The 18,755-nt window shown below is 45.5% G+C and overlaps 1 protein-coding gene across 1 annotated transcript; it reads left to right on the top strand.

Moving 5' to 3' along the window:
• The first annotated feature begins 1,150 nt into the window (after positions 1-1,150).
• Positions 1,151-14,922, top strand: LOC311099280 (metal transporter CNNM3-like). The gene is made up of 12 exons (XM_084139990.1): positions 1,151-1,911; positions 2,235-2,429; positions 2,843-2,982; positions 3,289-3,465; positions 4,043-4,200; positions 4,655-4,798; positions 5,067-5,225; positions 5,933-6,102; positions 6,268-6,364; positions 6,866-6,996; positions 7,114-7,243; positions 12,791-14,922. Exons 1-12 carry the CDS (start codon positions 1,186-1,188, stop codon positions 12,838-12,840), a joined length of 2,277 nt encoding a protein of 758 aa, XP_083996116.1. The 5' UTR covers positions 1,151-1,185; the 3' UTR covers positions 12,841-14,922.
• The last annotated feature ends 3,833 nt before the right edge of the window (positions 14,923-18,755 follow it).

Raw genomic sequence — 18,755 nt, 5'->3', positions numbered from 1 at the left:
AGCAATATGTACATACTGTTTTATAATAATGACTTTGGATGGAGCTGTGAAGAAGTCGATATAGGGTTAATAAACCTGAGTTATATTTCTCTACATAAACTACCATGTCTCTTTTTATTTAACTGTCTGTGTTCACTGTTTTTCCCACATAGTTGAGTCAAACGTACATAACGGATGAAGAATTTCCCACAATTGTAATGTCAACAGTAGGCCACAAAGATTAGTGACTGTTGGCAAACAGTAGAGGTATGTGACAAAGTAGGCTAAGTAGCAAAAGGTAAACAAAAATGCTCTGTGGTGCATAACTTCACAACAGCACAAAGTCATCTAGTTCAGTTTGTTAGGAACAAAGTATGCAGGTGCAGTAGATGCAGATAGGAATTTAACTTCCACTGCGTGTCCATGCTGTGTTTTCATTTGGGTTACATGGTAGCTAGAGTTTGGCTCAGTGACAGATCCTTCACAGGAATCCTTAATCAGTAGCCATGTTTTAACTGACCCAATGTGTGTGACTGTTTAGGATTCTCTTGTGGTGATTTTATCCCAAAGTACATGGCTATGTATCAGAGGTAGCTGTCTGTGCACAGAGTTTGATGACTGTCCCTATTAGGCGCTGGTCTGCAGTAAGTTGTGTGCCCTCCCCAAAATGGTTGAGGTTAGGATATAGGGAGGGAGGGTAAACTGATCCTAGATCTGTGTTTTCATTGCACAGAACAAAGCTGATGATAACAATATACATCAAACGAAAGAAAACAAAAAAAGCCAGGCAACTCTGGATGACTAAATAATGCATTTTCAATAGTTCCATAGTCATTAGGCTGCCTAAATCATCTCTATTATGCGTCAAGGAATATTGACGAATCCCCTTTAATTTTGACTTGTTTTCAAGACTCCCAAACAAAGATGGGCGTGGCACGATCCTCATTTTCACTGCACCCATTGGATGTCAACAGCCATGGAATCTCATTGGTTAATTTCTGAGAAACTGGGTTAAGTTTACGAAGAAACTGCGTCCATTGCGGCTCCGAACGAGAGCAGCGGATGACACTAAGCCAATGCACTTTCTCCACAAAATGGCGTCAAAAGGGAACCAGTTTCTCTCTGAGCGCTGTGTGGCTCGCAGCGGGGAGCTGCGAGGGCAGGCAGTCACATGATTCGCGCAGAGCCCAGCTGCCCAATTCCAATATGGTGGCCAGCTTGGCAGACCTACGGTTCTTGTTGATGATATTGTTGCTCTGCGGGAGGATCGGGGACGGCGCCTCCAGCCAGCAAGCCCCGCGAGTTCTGGGGTTGCGACTGGAGGACCCAGAAGGCCGTGTGTATATGAAGGAGAGGATCATCTCTGCGCCGCAAGGGGCCAGTTTCATGCTCCGGTTGTTCGGCTCGGATCTGAATGGGACATGGCCGTGGGTGGCGTTCGCTGGGGTTAGACGTGGGGAGGCTGGTGCGGTGGGGGATGCAGCCGACCCGTGCGGGCAGGAGACCCGCCGTGACACCTCCGCCTTCCAGATTACCGGGGAGTTCACGGCAGACGAGGAGTACAGCGGGCTGATAGAGGTAAAGGTGCGGGACAAGAGCAGCATGTCTCCCGCTGCATCCTCCACGGGAGGAGGGGATGATTCCAACCCGACCTACCACTTGTGCGTGAAGAGCGGGAGTTGGGTGTCAGTGGGACCGGACAGGCTGCGGATCAACAACGACAAAGGTCTCCCGGCGGACTACATCCCTCCGTGGGGTGTGGCGGTGCTGAGCGTGCTGCTGATCCTGGTGTGCGGGGTGCTGAGGAGCGTGAACCTCAGCCTGCTGTGGCTGGACCCTCTGGAGCTCTATGTCCTGCACAGCTGCGGCTCTGAGGAGGACAAACGGGCCGCCAAGCGCCTCGAGCCCATCCGGAGAAGAGGCAACTTCCTAGTGGGTCCCTAACACACACACACACACACACACACACACACACACACACACACACAAATAAACACCAGGATTTGGGGGGTCTCCAATTTACACCAGTCCTGTAGAGCTATACTTCTGGGTATATAGGCTTTTGTTCCATGCCAGCACGAACACACCTGTTTCAGATAATCAGTTCGTGTCTGGATTGGAACAAAAGCCTACACACCCACCCAGTAGCTCTCCAGGACCGGAGACCCCTGCACTTCCCTCAAGAATATTCAGATGGATGACATCCCTCTGGCTCCACACTATCTAACTCCACATCGCTCCACTCTTGGTTCTAGGTGTGTTCCCTGCTTTTCCTGTGCGCTCTGGGTCATTCGGTTATAGGTGTGCTGCTCTACCGGGCCCTGGGTTCCATAGCGCCCGCAGTCTTCACCAGCGGGTTCCTCATCTTCCTGGTGTCAGAGCTGGTACCACACATAGTGTGTTCCGGCTACGGCTTCCAGCTGGCCCCGGGCCTCACCTGGCTGGCACAGGTCTGTATGGAGAAGTTTTTAAAAAGCAAGGGTTGTGTTCCTCTGCTCAGACATGCAGGATCTTACAACACATGGATAGGTATTCTATCAGCTAACCACATCATATGTTATAGCAATCTAGTGCCCGACGGCACAGTCGATGACGTGGCACTCAACCATTGGTTGATGCGTGCAACGTCTGAGCAGGGGAACACGACCCTTGACTAGGTGACTCAGGTGAGCTACTTCAGGGCTACAACAAAATTGTGAAATGTCTGGGGATCCCTGAGGAAAGGTTTGAGAACCACTGCCCTAATGAACACAACCTAATTTTCCTTTAGCATCTAGTGGGACGGGTGGCTTCTAGCACCCTTTATCATAGTTTTTCTTAATACAATATAATTTAACAGGCTCCTTCTTTCTCTAACTCCCAGGTGTGTATGGTGCTGACGTGCCCACTGTCGTGCCCACTGGGCCTGGTGCTGGATCTAGCACTGAGGCGTGACATCAGCACCTGCGGCGTGAGGGAGAGGGCCATGGAGATGATACGCACCAATGTCAACGACCCCTACAGGTACCTGACACACACACACACACACACATACAGATGACCGTGTATTTGTGTTGTGTTCATGGGTGGCACACACTGCTCTATGGATGGGGTGGCCAACAGGTGCAGGTTTTTGCTCCAGCCTAGCATTAACCTGATCATGTTGGTGAGTGCTGGGCTGTAACAAAATCTTATACTCTCATAGGGCTCTAGCACTGTAGTTATCCTTCCTCTGCCTAGGGTTTTTGAGCATTTGTAAAGTTCTTTTGAAGGCGCTATATATGATATACATGTAATCCATCCATTCTCATCATTGTGATTCCATTGCAGTGAATTTGTGAAGGAGGAGTTTAGCCGTGGTGCGCTGCGCAGTAAGACAGTGGAGGACATCCTGACTCCGCTCAAGGACTGTTTCATGCTGTCTTCCACCGCTGTGCTGGACTTCTCCACCATGTCAGAGATCATGCAGAGTGGATACACACGTGTCCCCATCTACGAAGAGGAGAGGTGGGCAGATGGACCACACACACACACACTGACACACACATGAAGGGACACACACCAATGACTGGTTAGATGAACGGACAAAGCCATCGATCACGTGACACCATTCATTCTTATGTGAAGACTCAATAGTGCATTGAAGAAAAATGAAGTCGGTTAAGATGGCGTCTCATGGAGACATAACATGTGCAGTTTGAGCTACTCCAGGAAGTGACGTTGCAGTAACTCAAGTTGAAGGCCAACCTGGTTACTGCAGCAACTAAATTATCCTTATAACTTCTTCTGTGTGCGATTTTTAAAATAATCGGTGCGTCATGCATCTGGTCTATCATAAGCAATAATTGGTACCGCTGGTATAAAACTTTTTTTTTTACATAATGCTTGACCACGAAGATCGCCATTTTTCTATTCACTATAATGGGGGATCCTGTTACTGCTAACAACGCCTGCAGGATCGCGGTCGGCCTTGAACTTCTGTGTTTTGAATGAGGGTAGGGGGGGGGGGGGGGGTTGGGAGTCATTCTCCCCTGATTCACACATGCATACACGCACTAACAGGTATCTAATGTAATTTACACAGATCCAATATCGTGGAGATACTGTACGTGAAGGACCTGGCTCTGGTCGACCCTGACGACTGTACTCCCATGACAACTATCACCAAGTTCTACAACCACCCTCTGCACTTTGTCTTCAACGACACCAAACTGGACGCCATGCTGGAGGAGTTCAAGAAAGGTGAGACTGTGAGATCCCGAGTGGCGCAGTGCTAGCTGTGCCACTAGAGATCCTGGTTCGAATCCAGGCTCTGTCGTAGCCGGCCGTGACCGGGAGACCCATGGGGCGGCGCACAATTGGCCCAGCGTCGTCCAGGGTAGGGGAGGGAATGGCCGGCAGGGATGTTGGTAGAGCATGGTGTTTGCAACGCCAGGGTTGTGGGTTCGATTCCCGCGGGGGGCCAGTATGAAAAATAAATACAAATATGTATGTACTCACTAACTGTAAGTCGCTCTGGATAAGAGCGTCTGCTAAATGACTAAAATGTAATGTAAAATGTGATAGCCAATAAAGTCAAGTCATTTCTTTAATGTCACCTACATAGGCCTGCCTTGTGAAAAGCCAAAGTTGTGATCGGTTTATGAATTCACCCTTGATGGGCCCAGCTCTCCTGACCTTTCACCCCTTTCTCCAGGAAACTCAGCCCTGGCCATCGTTCAAAAGGTGAACAATGAGGGGGAGGGAGACCCGTTTTACGAGGTGCTGGGATTGGTCACCTTGGAGGACGTCATCGAGGAGATCATCAAATCAGAGATCCTAGATGAGTCCGACGGATACAGTAAGAGACAGAGATTTTGTGCGTGTTTGTGTGTGAAAATTAAGAGAATGTACAAGAGTGTGTGTATGTGAAATTAGATACAGAGAGAGTATGTGTTTGTGTAATGGGTTACTGGGTAAGAGGACAGTATTTGTATTTAGTATCGTTGATAGAATTTTCTTCTGTCTTCCTACAATTGATATCCCTCCTCTCCTGCCCTCTCTGTCCTCCTGTTCTAACCCCTCTCCCTGTCCCCTAACCCCTCTCCCTCCACCCTGTCTCTCTGTAGTCGACATGAAGGTGAAGCGTCCTCTGGCCCCTCTGGAGATTTCCCTGGAGCCTCGCAGTGTCCACGAAGAGTTCTCTCTGTTCAAACTTCCTGAGGGCGAACCCAAGATCCGCACCTCACCTCAGCTACTGCTGGCCACACACCGCTTCCTGTCCAGAGGTGAGGGTGGGAGTATGTGTGTGTCTGCGTTAGAAAGACTCCTTAAAATGAGTAAATGAAACACACAGAGACACCCACACTCCTCTCATGTATCCAGCCTGTTGTGACTCGAACCCTCCGACTCTGTCAGTGGTTTACCAGGACAGCGACAGTTTAACACCACTAGTAATGATTCCATCACTGAAATAGAAGTAAATGGAAACACAAGCTAAATACTCACAGTGGAAAATATGCAGGAATGGATATTCAACAGGCATAGTTCATCTGCATGTGTTGTAGGGCGTAGTCTTTGGATGTGAGTCTCTGTTGTTTGACCTTTCTCTGTCCTCTTCAGCTGCTTGACATGGGTCAATTTAAGCCCCTAAGGTTTGGACTAAAAATAAAACAGAATGTAGACTACAATAGACTAGACTAGCTAGTTACAATAGCTTTTCTTTTCTAATTACAATTGAGTATACTTTTGAACAGTGATGAAACCATAGGCCAGGGGTCAACAACCCTGCTCCTGCATAGTTGCGTGGTGTGCAGGCTTTTGTCCCAGCCCAACACAAATGTATTGGATAACGAAAGCAACACAGACCTGTGTATTTGGCAACACGCTTGTGTAAAGCAATGACAATGTGTGTCCTGGAAAGGTCCTGAGGAGGTGCTGTTCCAGTGGGTGTGTTTGTGTCCTCTGCTGTAACTGTGTGTGTGTCTCCTTACAGAGGTAGAACACTTCAATCCAGCCCGCGTGTCAGAGAAGGTGTTATTCCACCTGCTGCGTCACCCCAGTGTCAACCAGGAAGTCCACTTTGACCCCTCCAACCGCCTGAGCGCAGACCACTACCTTTACACACGCAACCACCCCGTAGACTACTTCATACTGCTACTACAGGTCAGTGTGTGTGTTTTGTCTGTCTGTGTCCATGTGACCATTACTTCAACCACCCCTTATAGTCCTTCATGCTGCTACTACAGGTCTGTGTATATGTGTGTTACTACAGATGTTTGTGTGTGTTGTCACATGCATATGTTTTACTTTAACTGACTATCTATGTAGGGCCGTGTGGAGGTAGAGATCGGTAAAGAGGGCTTGAAGTTTGAGAACGGAGCATTCACATACTACGGTGTGTCTGCACTCACAGCGCCAACCTCAGGTAAGCCACAGAACTGCAGGACACACGAGTACTGTACCTCACTACCATTACCTGGGTCGAGCTCATTAGGGCTCTCGATGGAATAAGAAAATAATAAACGTTTCACAACGGGAAACAATAATGAGGGGGGGGGGTTTTTGGGGGGGGGGGGGGTGAGTCCAGTCCATTTTCTTCCGTTTCATACTCTGTGATGTATCACACCACAACATTCGCAAGCTAGTGCTTTTATCTTGAGTTCCAGGCTACCAGTGTCATTTACATATAATCTGTTATTTGATTTCGTAATGCAAAGTTGGTGTCATAATTTCATGCTGTATTTCAACGAGGTGGCACAGTTTGACAGGGAAACACAAAATGAGCTGACACAGGGGTTCTGTCCCTTGAGATTCCTGTGAACTTCAGTGCAACACCGTCGTAGCATAAGTGTACTGGGTGGCACAAAATGAGCTGAGGCCAGTGTTAGTGTGTGTGCGTTTGTTTGATGCACTTGTGTGTGTCCAGTGCACCAGTCTCCAGTGTCGACCCAGCGTCGTTCTCCCAGGGATCCGTTTGAGTTGGGAGACGCCACCAGCCCGTCCAGCTACTGTCCCGACTACACCGTCCGTGCCCTCACTGACCTGCAGCTCATACGGGTGAGAGTGTGTCTGTGTTAGAACCTGTGTGTGAGGGTGAGTGTCATGAGTGCCTCCGTATGTGTGTCTTCCTCTGTGTGTGTGTTTGTCAGACTCACAGTGCCCTCCCTCTGCCAGGTGACTCGCATGCAGTACCTGAATGCTCTGATGGCGTCACGTGTTGGCCAGAGCCAAGACCCTTCTGAAATCAAGATCCTGCCCAACAGTCAGACCAAGCTGCTCAACGAGAGGAACATCACCACTCAAGGTAGGTCACATACACATACAGTACCAGTCAAAAGTTTGGACACACCTACTCATTCCAGGGTTTTTCTTTATTTTTACATTGTAGAATAATAGTGAAGACATCAAAACTATGAAATAACACATATGGAATCATGTACAGTGAGGGGGAAAAAAGTATTTGATCCCCTGCTGATTTTGTACGTTTGCCCACTGACAAAGACATGATCAGTCTATAATTGTAATGGTAGGTTTATTTGAACAGTGAGAGACAGAAAAACATCAACAAAATCCAGAAAAATGCATGTCAAAAATGTTATAAATTGATTAGCATTTTAATGGAGGGAAATAAGTATTTGACCCCCTCTCAATCAGAAAGATTTCTGGCTCCCAGGTGTCTTTCATACAGGTAATGAGCTGAGATTAGGAGCACACTCTTAAAGGGAGTGCTCCTAATCTCAGCTTGTTACCTGAATAAAAGACACCTGTCCACAGAAGCAATCAATCAAATCAGATTCCAAACTCTCCACCATGGCCAAGACCAACGAGCGTGACAACAGTTGGTGTGATTATTCGCAAATGGAAGAAACACAAAAGACCTGTCAATCTCCCTCGGCCTGGGGCTCCATGCAAGATCTCACCTCGTGGAGTTAAAATGATCATGAGAACGGTGAGGAATCAGCCCAGAACTACACGGGAGGATCTTGTCAATGATGTCAAGGCAGCTGGGACCATAGTCACCAAGAAAACAATTGGTAACACACTACGCCGTGAAGGACTGAAATCCTGCAGCACCCGCAAGTTCCCCCTGCTCAAGAAAGCACATATACAGGGCCGTCTGAAGTTTGCCAATGAACATCTGAATGATTCAGAGGAGAACTGGGTGAAAGTGTTGTGGTCAGATGAGACCAAAATCGAGCTCTTTGGCATCAACTCAACTCGCTGTGTTTGGAGGAGGAGGAGGAATGCTGCCTATGACCCCAAGAACACCATCCCCACCGTCAAACATGGAGGTGGAAACATTATGCTTTGGGGGTGTTTTTCTGCAAAGGGGACAGGACAACTTCACCGCATCAAAGGGGACGGGACCATGTACCGTCAAATCTTGGGTGAGAACCTCCTTCAGCCAGGGCATTGAAAATGGGTCGTGGATTGGTATTCCAGCATGACAATGACCCAAAACACACGGCCAAGGCAACAAAGGAGTGGCTCAAGAAGAAGCACATTAAGGTCCTGGAGTGGCCTAGCCAGTCTCCAGACCTTAATCCCATAGAAGATCTGTGGAGGGAGCTGAAGGTTCGAGTTACCAAACGTCAGCCTCGAAACCTTAATGACTTGGAGAAGATCTGCAAAGAGGAGTGGAACAAAATCCCTCCTGATATGTGTGCAAACCTGGTGGCCAACTACAAGAAACGTCTGACCTCTGTGATTGCCAACAAGGGTTTTGCCACCAAGTACTAAGTCATGTTTTGCAGAGGGGTCAAATACTTATTTCCCTCATTTAAAAAGCAAATCAATTTATAACATTTTTGACATGCGTTTTTCTGGATTTTTGTTTTGTTATTCTGTCTCTCACTGTTCAAAATAAACCTACCATTAAAATTATAGACTGATCATGTCTTTGTCAGTGGGCAAACTCAGCAGGGGATCAAATACTTTATTCCCTCACTGTAGTAACCAATTTGAGGAGCCACCCTTTGCCTTGATGACAACTTTGCACACTCTTGGTATTCTCTCAACCAGCTTCATGAGGAATGCTTTTCCAACAGTCTTGAAGGAGTTCCCACATATGCTGAGCACTTGTTGGCTGCTTTTCCAGCACTCTGCAGTTCAACTCATCCCAAACCTTCTCAATTGGGTTGAGGTCGGGTGATTGTGGAGGCCAGGTCATCAGATGCAGCACTCCATCACTCTCCTTGGTCAAATAGCTCTTACACAGCCTGGAGGTGTGTTTTGGGTCATTGTCCTGTTGAAAAACAAAGAATGGTCCCACTAAGTGCAAACCAGATGGGATGGCGTATCGCTGCAGAATGCTGTGGTAGCCATGCTGGTTAAGTGTGCTTTGAATTCTAAATAAATAACAGACAGTGTCACCAGCAAAGCACCATCACACCTCCTCCATGCTTCACGGTGGGAACCACACATGCGGACGTCATCCATTCACCTACTCTGCATCTCACAAAGACACGGCGGTTGGAACAAAAAATCTCACATTTAGACTCATCAGACAAAAGTACAGATTTCCACCGGTCTAATGTCCTTTGCTCGTGTTTCTTGACCCAAGCAGGTCTCTTCTTCTTATTGGTGTCCTTTAGTAGTGGTTTCTTTGCAGCAATTCGACCATGAAGGCCTGATTCACGCAGTCTCCTCTGAACAGTTGCTGTTGAGATGTGTCTGTTACTTGAACTCTGTGAAGCATTTATTTGTAGCTCAGCTGGTAGAGCACGGCGCTTGTAACGCCAAGGTAGTGGGTTCGATCCCCGGGACCACCCATACACAAAAATGTATGCACGCACGACTGTAAGTCGCTTTGGATAAAAGCGTCTGCTAAATGGCATATTATTATTATTATTTGGGCTGCAATCTGAGGTGCAGTTAACTCTAATGAACTTAACCTCTGCAGCAGAGGTAACTCTGGGTCTTCCATTCCTGTGGCAGTCCTCATGAGAGCCACTTTCATCATAGCGCTTGATGGTTTTTGCGACTGCACTTGAAGAAACTTTCAAAGTTCTTGAAATGTTCCGGATTGACTGACCTTCATGTCTTAAAGTAATGATGGACTGTCATTTCCCTTTGTTTATTTGAGCTGTTCTTGCCATAGTATATTTTACCAAATAGGGCTATCTTCTGTATACCCACCCTACCTTGTCACAACACAACTGATTGGCTCAAACGCATTAAGAAGGAAAGAAATTCCACAAATTAACTTTTAAGAAGGTACACTTGTTAATTGAAATGCATTCCAGGTGACTACATCATGAAGTTGGTTGAGAGAATGCCAAGAATGTGCAAAGCTGTCATCAAGGCAAAGGGTGGCTACTTTGAAGAATCTCAAATATAAAATATATTTTGATTTAACACTTTTTTTGGTTACTACATGATTCCATATGTGTTCTTTCATAGTTTTGATTTCTTCACTATTATTCTACAATGTAGAAAAGTGTAAAAATAAAGAAAAACCCTTGAATGAGTACTGTACATAGGCACATACTGTACACACACAAACTACACACACACACCTTCCCAGATCCCCATATGCCAACAATATGGGCTAGAACGATGACATAACTGAAGATTGAAGTATGATAATACTTGTTGTTCCTGTTGTTACGTATCTCATGTATAACCTTTACTGTGTACTCCCTTTGGGTGAACTAAGATTTCTCTCTCTTTTTTCTCTTCCTTTTCTCCCCTGTCCTCTCCTCTGGCCACTCCAGAGTTCCCTGTAAACTTTTCCTTTTTTGACAACATTGACAACTACTGTTAGTGTTTTCTGTGTGCATGAGGTAAATGAGTCATGAGCTGTGTTCGAATACTCATACTAACCGCACTAACTACTATTTGTGACGTAAATTGAATATGTAGAATGTGTATTGGTCATAGTATGGATATAGTTAGTATGCCAAAAGTTCCCGGATGTCGTACTAAATTCGCCAAAATACGAAGTATACAAGCAGTGGACACTTTCCGTAGTTTTAGGGCCCATAATGCAATTCTTCAGGAAATGGGCGTGGCTTCACAACGTGTTCAGATTAGAAGAAAATGGCGGAAAATATGCAGGCGAAGTCCAACGAGAGCGGATACAAATTCATTGCTTTAACTAATTATGACAAATGTTGAGCAATGTAATAAAGTAATGACTTTTCAAATAAGTTACGTTACACGTTATGTCGGCTGACAATTTGTTAGCTATGCTATCCTTACGAACCGCATAGCATTACAGCAGTAATATGTACCGGTATGTTAGCTAGTTACCTAATGTCAGTTGGCGAATACATCGCATTTGCCAGGCAGTATATTAACTATATGCTATCTATCTAACTACCCAACGTTTATTGAGTTGATTATTCACGTCATTCTTAGCTAAGTGGTATAGTCGTTGTGCGTTCTCAATGGACATTGTTAATTTTGTCTATCAACTCCGATTTCAGAGCACTCTCGTCTGAGTGTGCTAGAGCGCAAAATAACTGGTGAATTTACGAACGCTCAACACCGGTTGAATATGGCCGGTGTCAGTAAACGTCGCCCAAAAAAAGCGTAATTCAATTGTTGCCAGCAGCACAGTTAGTCACCAACGCCCTGACTAACATGAAAACAACCTAACCAGCTCTGATGGGCGAGTAAAATGGTCAGAGTGAGGTGTTCTCTCGTTTGTGTCTGGAAGTAGCTAGCCAACGTTAGCCAGTTAGCTTGACTGCCGTTGTAAGGTCAGAACGCTCCGATCAACCCAACTCCTTGGCCAGAGCGTCCTGTGTGCGCTGTGAACTCTCCGAGAGCAAAACGCTCTGAATTTACGAACGGACAATCTGACAACGCTCTGAATTTACGAATGCCCAGAGCGCTCTCTGGCACTCCAGATTGAATTTACGAACACACCCGAAATCATAAAATGTCTAGCAGGTCATTTGTTATGCTAGCAAGAGGTTGCATAGCAACAGCATCAACTTCCGGTAGACAGGCGAAGCGCTATTATGCTCAACTGAAACGATACCGTTCGTTTACAATATACTAAAATGAACTAATAGTATGTAGTGTATATACTCATTAAGTATGTAGTATACAGTATGTTAGTATGGGTATTCGAACACAGCTATGGTCTTCTCAGTGGCATGACGTCAATAGCGCACACATACATACATGCATACATACTGAAAGGGTACCAAGGCATTGAGAGAAAATGAAACAGTCTAGTCATTGTCTTTACAAACCACCTGTCATTTAGGGCTTTATTCATATCCACACACTACACTTGAATATTCAGACTTCTCCCATTGACATCAATTAATGGTTTATGGGAAAGTTATGCGTGCAGATTTAATGTCTGAATACGGCCTTTAGAAAGGTTTGTCTCTTTGGCAGATCCTTCTCAGACACTAGAATAAAGGTTGCTGAGTGGAACCTACTCAGATGGAAGGGGTTTTGTAGACCATTTCCTCTCAATACTTAGTGCCCTTTTATTTGTATCACACAGATGGTGAGATACAATCAGGTCTGGGTGAATGAGAGGGTGTGTGTGCAGTTTGGAAAGAGAGGTGTGTGTGTGTGCTTGGAAAGCCCATTTGTTTCCTTGTACTCTCTCGTCCCATCTTTCTGTCCTTTTCTGCCTATCTCATCCCTCTCTACTGGGTACGTATGTCGCTATTTTCCCACCCTTCTCCTTCATCTGCTGTGTATACAGTACACCCACAGGAGGTAAAGACTAAATGCATTGTGACTTCATAGTGGGCTGCATTGTAATTTGTGACATCGGTGCCATTGCAGAAGTCATAACAGGTGGCATTGTGATGTCATTGTGTGATGCCATCTCCCCACTCACGCCCTCCCCCTCTCTCTCATTGGCTGGGTTCTACAGGTGGCAATAAATCCCAGGAGAGTTCCACGGAAGAGGAGGCTCATGGGTAATGCTGTTCTCTCCCTCAGAACTACGTGTGTTACTCAGACAACCAACCAACCGACCCAGCCACATGAGGCTGTTTTAGGAGTAGACTTCAAATGTTTTTAACAGTGAATCACTTATCTCTGAAATGCAGTGATTTGAACCTGGTTGGAGTGAGGGTGTGTGTGGTGCTGCTGCACTATCCTCAGCCGTACTTCTCATTCATTATAAGTTTTGCATTGAATCATCAATGGTAATTGTGCGTGTGTGTGCATACGTGTGTGTGCCTCTCCTCCCTATTGTAATTTAGCCTCCTTTCCTAAACGTTACATTGCCTGTTCCTTCATTATTATTTGTGTGCCAAAGCGACTCAACCCCCTGTGGGTGTGCGTGGGTTGTCAAAATCCATCCATCCAAGCATTAGACAGAGGGTGCAAAAAAACAACGTTGATTTGCTTTAGTTGTTCAATTATACGTCCATTTTTTGTTTTATACACTCCTACATTTCAGTTGCATACATATTTGTATGTAGAGCCAAATATTGCTTGTTTTTGTTGTTTTTACCATTCAATGCAGTACTTATTGATGCCTAATGGAAGGCCTGTATGTTTTCTTTAGTGAAAAGGGATAGATCGCCCAACATTAAATAAATATCGATTTGAAAATGTTCGTATTTGAACATTTTCGGTGAACTATCCCTTTAAGAGCTGATTCAATGCTCATGTCCATTCCTTTGCACAGTCAGATGTTTAGCTTTAGGTCTGAGCTGTGATGAGAGAGGCAGATTACGTGTGTGTGTTTGCTCTCTGACCTTTCACAGAGTGCCAACCCTGACCCTGTCTGCTTTCATGCATTCCTTTTATGTGACCAACAAGATTCATGAAGTTACCATAGTATGTGTGTCACATCTAAAGCACCTTGTTGATTTTCTCATCCTTGATAGCCCAGTAGGTTGAGTTCCATTAACATTCCACATCACTTCTGTGTCCAGGTGTGGGAGTGTGTGTCTGCTGTTTGACTGGCCGTGTGTGCGCGACTAACCATGTGTGTAACTCTTAGCACTTGTCCGTCAGTATTCAGTCTTAAACTCCTTCAGGAAACTCCATTTCCCATGTTGCAGTGTACCTACCCATGTGTGCAAGGAACACATCTCTTACCCACTGTAGAGACTGGAAACCAAGAGAATGGCCTGGTCCTGAATCAACCCCTTGGGCCTTCCCCTAACGCCTTCCCCTGGCCCCTAGCTGTCTACCCTTTGATCCTAGGCCCTAGTTCTTGTATTAATGTTGGTTGATCTAAAGGAAAGGTGGTGGCCTATCCTTTATGTCAGGTTTAGGGGACCTTTCGCCATGCTGCGCACACCTATCTGATTAATTCAGATCTGCAAACATCAAAGGGATAGGGGCAAGGAGTCTTTGGAGTGGATCAGAGTGCACAGTGCAGACCATAGCAGAAATGTTTGCAATGGAAAACCAAAAACAAGCATTTCTTATTGGACAAGTTCGGGTAGTCCAATCCTGTTTCAGTCGTGTTCTTCTGTTTGGTGCCTAATGAACATGACCCCGTGTTTCCCAGCGGCCATGTTAGGGGTCGGCCATCTTGGTTGCCTCAGTCCTTCACCCCTCTGAGGGACGGTCTCGTTTTTGTTTAGTTGATCTAATTACGTACATATGCTAATTAAGTGATTCACCGTTTGATTCAAAGTTAAGCTGTTTTAACAATATTGTTTTGTTGTATCAAGTCCATTTATATTGTATCAAAGACTGAATGTATATTGTAAAAAAGGTAATCATTACATGTGCTACTTATACTGATCTGGATGAAAAAAATACTGTGGGATGAGGTAGAGAACTGTATATTATATACATACTTATATAGAAAGAATATGATTTAAGCTTGTAGTTTTAATCTCAGTTTTCAGGTACAAATGTATAATACTGTTACCATGATGATAAAGGCCGGACCAGGTCTACTTTCTCTCCAGGTTTTGTTTGTATAGATTCTTTCCCAATTCTTCTCTGGAATGCTGAGTTGTGGGTGCAGAGAACATTGCATTGAACTCTTTTCAATATCTGCTGTTTCTTAGTAATAAACCCAGACCTGGTATACATCTGTCTTTTAAAATTTAATTTTTGTATTTTTTTTACACTGATTTCAGTAGATGCTGGTGGGAGGAGCTATAGGAGGATGGGCTCATTGTAATTGCTGGAATGGAACAGTCAAACGTGTGGTTTACATATGTTTGATACTGTTCCATTGATTCCATTGCAGCCATTACAATGAGCCTGTCCTTCTATAGCTCCTCCCACCAGCCTCCTCTACCTGATTTGTTTCTTAGTTAGAAAGCAGCTTTACTCCTTCATTTCGGGATTAGGGGGTGGGGGGGAATTAGGAGTGTCTGGAGAGCATCGTGCATGGTGAGGTGAGGAGGAAAAAGGACAACAGAAGCGAGGAAAGGGGATCAGAGTAAAGGAGGAGAGTCTGAAATTATTTTTATTTATTTACCTCTGGTACAAGCTGGTGGCTCGGTGCATGACGTTAACCAGATCTTGAGATCTCGTCAATCATTTGAAATGTCTTTGCGAGTGATGTGTCAAGGGCTGAGTCTGCAGCTCTTTTCTCCCCTCTACTCACATCCCTGCTACTACTGCTGCTGCTCTGTGGTATCGGTGAGGAGCAAGCCAGTGGAGTAGATCTTGGAGGTGGGCCCAGGATAGAGCTTCCCAGGTCCTGCATGGAGATTGTTTCTAATTCTGCACTGCAGCTCAGTGCGGGAGATGGGCTGGGGGCCGATGACCGGGCAGAGGTAGTGCTTGGTGCTGGTGAACAGGCAGTGCTGGGGCGCAGAGAACAAAACCAGGTGCTGTCTCCATTCACTGGTGTTTGTGCCTTGAAAAATAAAAAAGTAGGGGGCTAGTACACATATCCAAACCATCCAAAACGATTAATGAACAAAAGTTGTAAAGATGTTTAGTTGGTTGGCTTGCTTTTTCTGCAGGAGTATGCTGCTAGGCTAGCTAGCCACTAGCCAGCCAAGTATATAGCGCTAGCCACTAGCCAGCCAAGTATATAGCGCTAGCCACTAGCCAGCCAAGTATATAGCGCTAGCCACTAGCCAGCCAAGTATATAGCACTAGCCAGCCAAGTATATAGCGCTAGCCACTAGCCAGCCAAGTATATAGCGCTAGCCACTAGCCAGGAGAGTATATAGCGCTAGCTAATGTTGGCAAAACATGGCTACCCTTCTCGTCGACCACAATAGAAAACACCTCATCCTTTGGTGAAGACGGCATGTTGCTTTCAGCCTTCCCATGCTTCACTTGTCGAACAAGCCAGCCGGAACATTTCTGGAGTAGCCTTTCCACTGGCATCTCCACTGTAGCCCTTGTTTATTTTCTTTGCCTTGATGAACTTGTCGCGAACCCTACCCCACTTTTTCGAACCAGTGGTTGGGTCACACCCTAGCGTCTCCACAATATCCCTCCATGAATTGGCATTTTCATGCTGGTCTTTATATAATGCATGGCTAGAATCATAGTGGTAAAGGTACGTCTGTACCTCCTCGGTCAATCGATGCTTGAAGTTGTCGTTCGCCATGTTGACTTCACTGAGTTTTGGGCTGAATCGACAAGAAGAAGAAACTTGCGTCACCCCTACAGTTGATCAATCACGGACGAAGGGGCGTAGACTTTGGCTCCCGAACTTTGGCTGGCCTTGAGGAAAAATGCCCTGTGCCGAACACCAAAACGAACAAAAACTTCACAAAATGTCATCATAATATATGCACAAACTGTTCCGAACTGTTTTGGTTGGGAAGCATGTGGCCGCCTTTATTAGGGTTTGTTCACAATGCTTGTGGCAAAAACACCAGAAAGGAAGCCTTTGGTTTAGTTGCACTTGCACGTTGCAAACGTATGCAGACTACATCCAATGAAATGGCTTCCTTTCTGCCATAATGTTTTTGCAGCATCTCCTTTGAACAGTGTGAACAGACCTTCACTAGTCTTCCACCCTTATTTATCTGAAGGCAGATGTATAAAAGTTTCAGAGTTGATCATATGTTAGACATATTCCTCTAAACACCTGGCCCATTGTGCATCATCCACATACTCAGAATACTGTGTATAGACTGTTTGGTTCAACTAAGTAACATCGATGTTATAGATCAAGGATATTCAACTCTTACCATACGAGGTCCAGAGACTGCTGGTTTTATGTTCTACCTGATAAATCATTGCACCCAGCTGGTGTCCCAGGTCTAAATCAGTCCCTGATTAGAGGGAAAGAAAAAATAATAGTAATAATAAACCTGTGCAACTAGCTTCGAGGTCCAGAGTTCAGTTTGAGGGTTATAGATAGTGTGCAGCCACTGATGTCACATATGCTAACCCTCCATCAATCCTAACCTTAATCATGTCTCTTGGCTCTACAGTCGTGGTCAAAAGTTTTGAGAATGACAAGTATTGGTCTTCACAAAGTTCGCTGCTTCAGTGTTATGAGATATTTTTGTCAGATGTTACTATGGTATACTGAAGTATAATTATAAGCATTCCATACGTGTCAAAGGCTTTTATTGACAATTACATTAAGTTTATGCATAGAGTCAATATTTGCAGTGTTGACCCTTCTTTTTCAAGACCTCTGCAATCCGCCCTGGCATGCTGTCAATTAACTTCTGGGCCACATCCTGACTGATGGCAGCCCATTATGGCAGCATAATCAATGCTTGGAGTTTGTCAGAATTTGTGGGTTTTTGTTTGTCCACCCACCTCTTGAGGATTGACCACAAGTTCTCAATGGGATTAAGGTCTGGGGAGTTTCCTGGCCATGGACCCAAAAATGTCGATGTTTTGTTCCCCGAGCCACTTAGTTATCACTTTTTCCTTATGGCAAGGTGCTTCATCATGCTGGAAAAGGCATTGGTCGTCACCAAACTGTTCTTGGATGGTTGGGAGAAGTTGATCTCGGAGGATGTGTTGGTACCATTCTTTATTCATTGCTGTGTTCTTAGGCAAATTGTGAGTGAGCCCACTCCCTTGGCTGAGAAGCAACCCCACACATGAATGGTCTCAGGATGCTTTACTGTTGGCATGACACAGGACTGATGGTAGCGCTCACCTTTTCTTCTCCGGACAAGGTGTTTTCCGGATGCCCCAAACAATCGGAAAGGGGATTCATCAGAGAAAATGACTTTACCCCAGTCCTCAGCAGTCCAATCACTGTACCTTTTGCAGAATATCAGTCTGTCCCTGATGTTTTTCCTGGAGAGAAGTGGCTTCTTTGCTGCCCTTCTTGACAGCAGGCCATCCTCTAAAAGTCTTCGCCTCACTGTGCGTGCAGATGCACTCACACCTGCCTGCTGCCATTCCTGAGCAAGCTCTGCACTGGTGGTACCCCGATCCCGCAGCTGAATCAACTTTAGGAGACGGTCCTGGAGCTTGCTGGACTCTCTTGGGCGCCCTGACGCCTTCTTCACAACAATTGAACCTCTCTCCTTGAAGTTCTTGATGATCCGATAAATGATTGATTTAGGTGCAATCTTACTAGCAGCAATATCCTTGCCTGTGAAGCCCTTTTTGTGCAAAGCAATAATGATGGCACGTGTTTCCTTGCAGGTAACCATGGTTAACAGAGGAAGAACAATGATTTCAAGCACCACCCTCCTTTTAAAGCTTCCAGTCTGTTATTCTAACTCAATCAGCATGACAGAGTGATCTCCAGCCTTGTCCTCGTCAACACTCTCACCTGTGTTAACGAGAGAATCACTGATATGTCAGCTGGTCCTTTTGTGGCAGGGCTGAAATGCAGTGCAAATGTTTTGGGGGGGATTTCATGGCAAAGAGGGACTTTGCAATTAATTGCAATTCACCTGATCACTCTTCATGACATTCTGGAGTATATGCAAATTGCCATCATCAAAACGGAGGCAGCAGACTTTGTG

Source organism: Coregonus lavaretus (genome assembly GCF_964263955.1).
Source record: "Coregonus lavaretus genome assembly, chromosome: 24".
Classification (NCBI taxonomy): domain Eukaryota; kingdom Metazoa; phylum Chordata; class Actinopteri; order Salmoniformes; family Salmonidae; genus Coregonus; species Coregonus lavaretus.
Note: the sequence above shows the minus strand (reverse complement) of the source record. Positions and strands in the feature narration are given on the sequence as shown.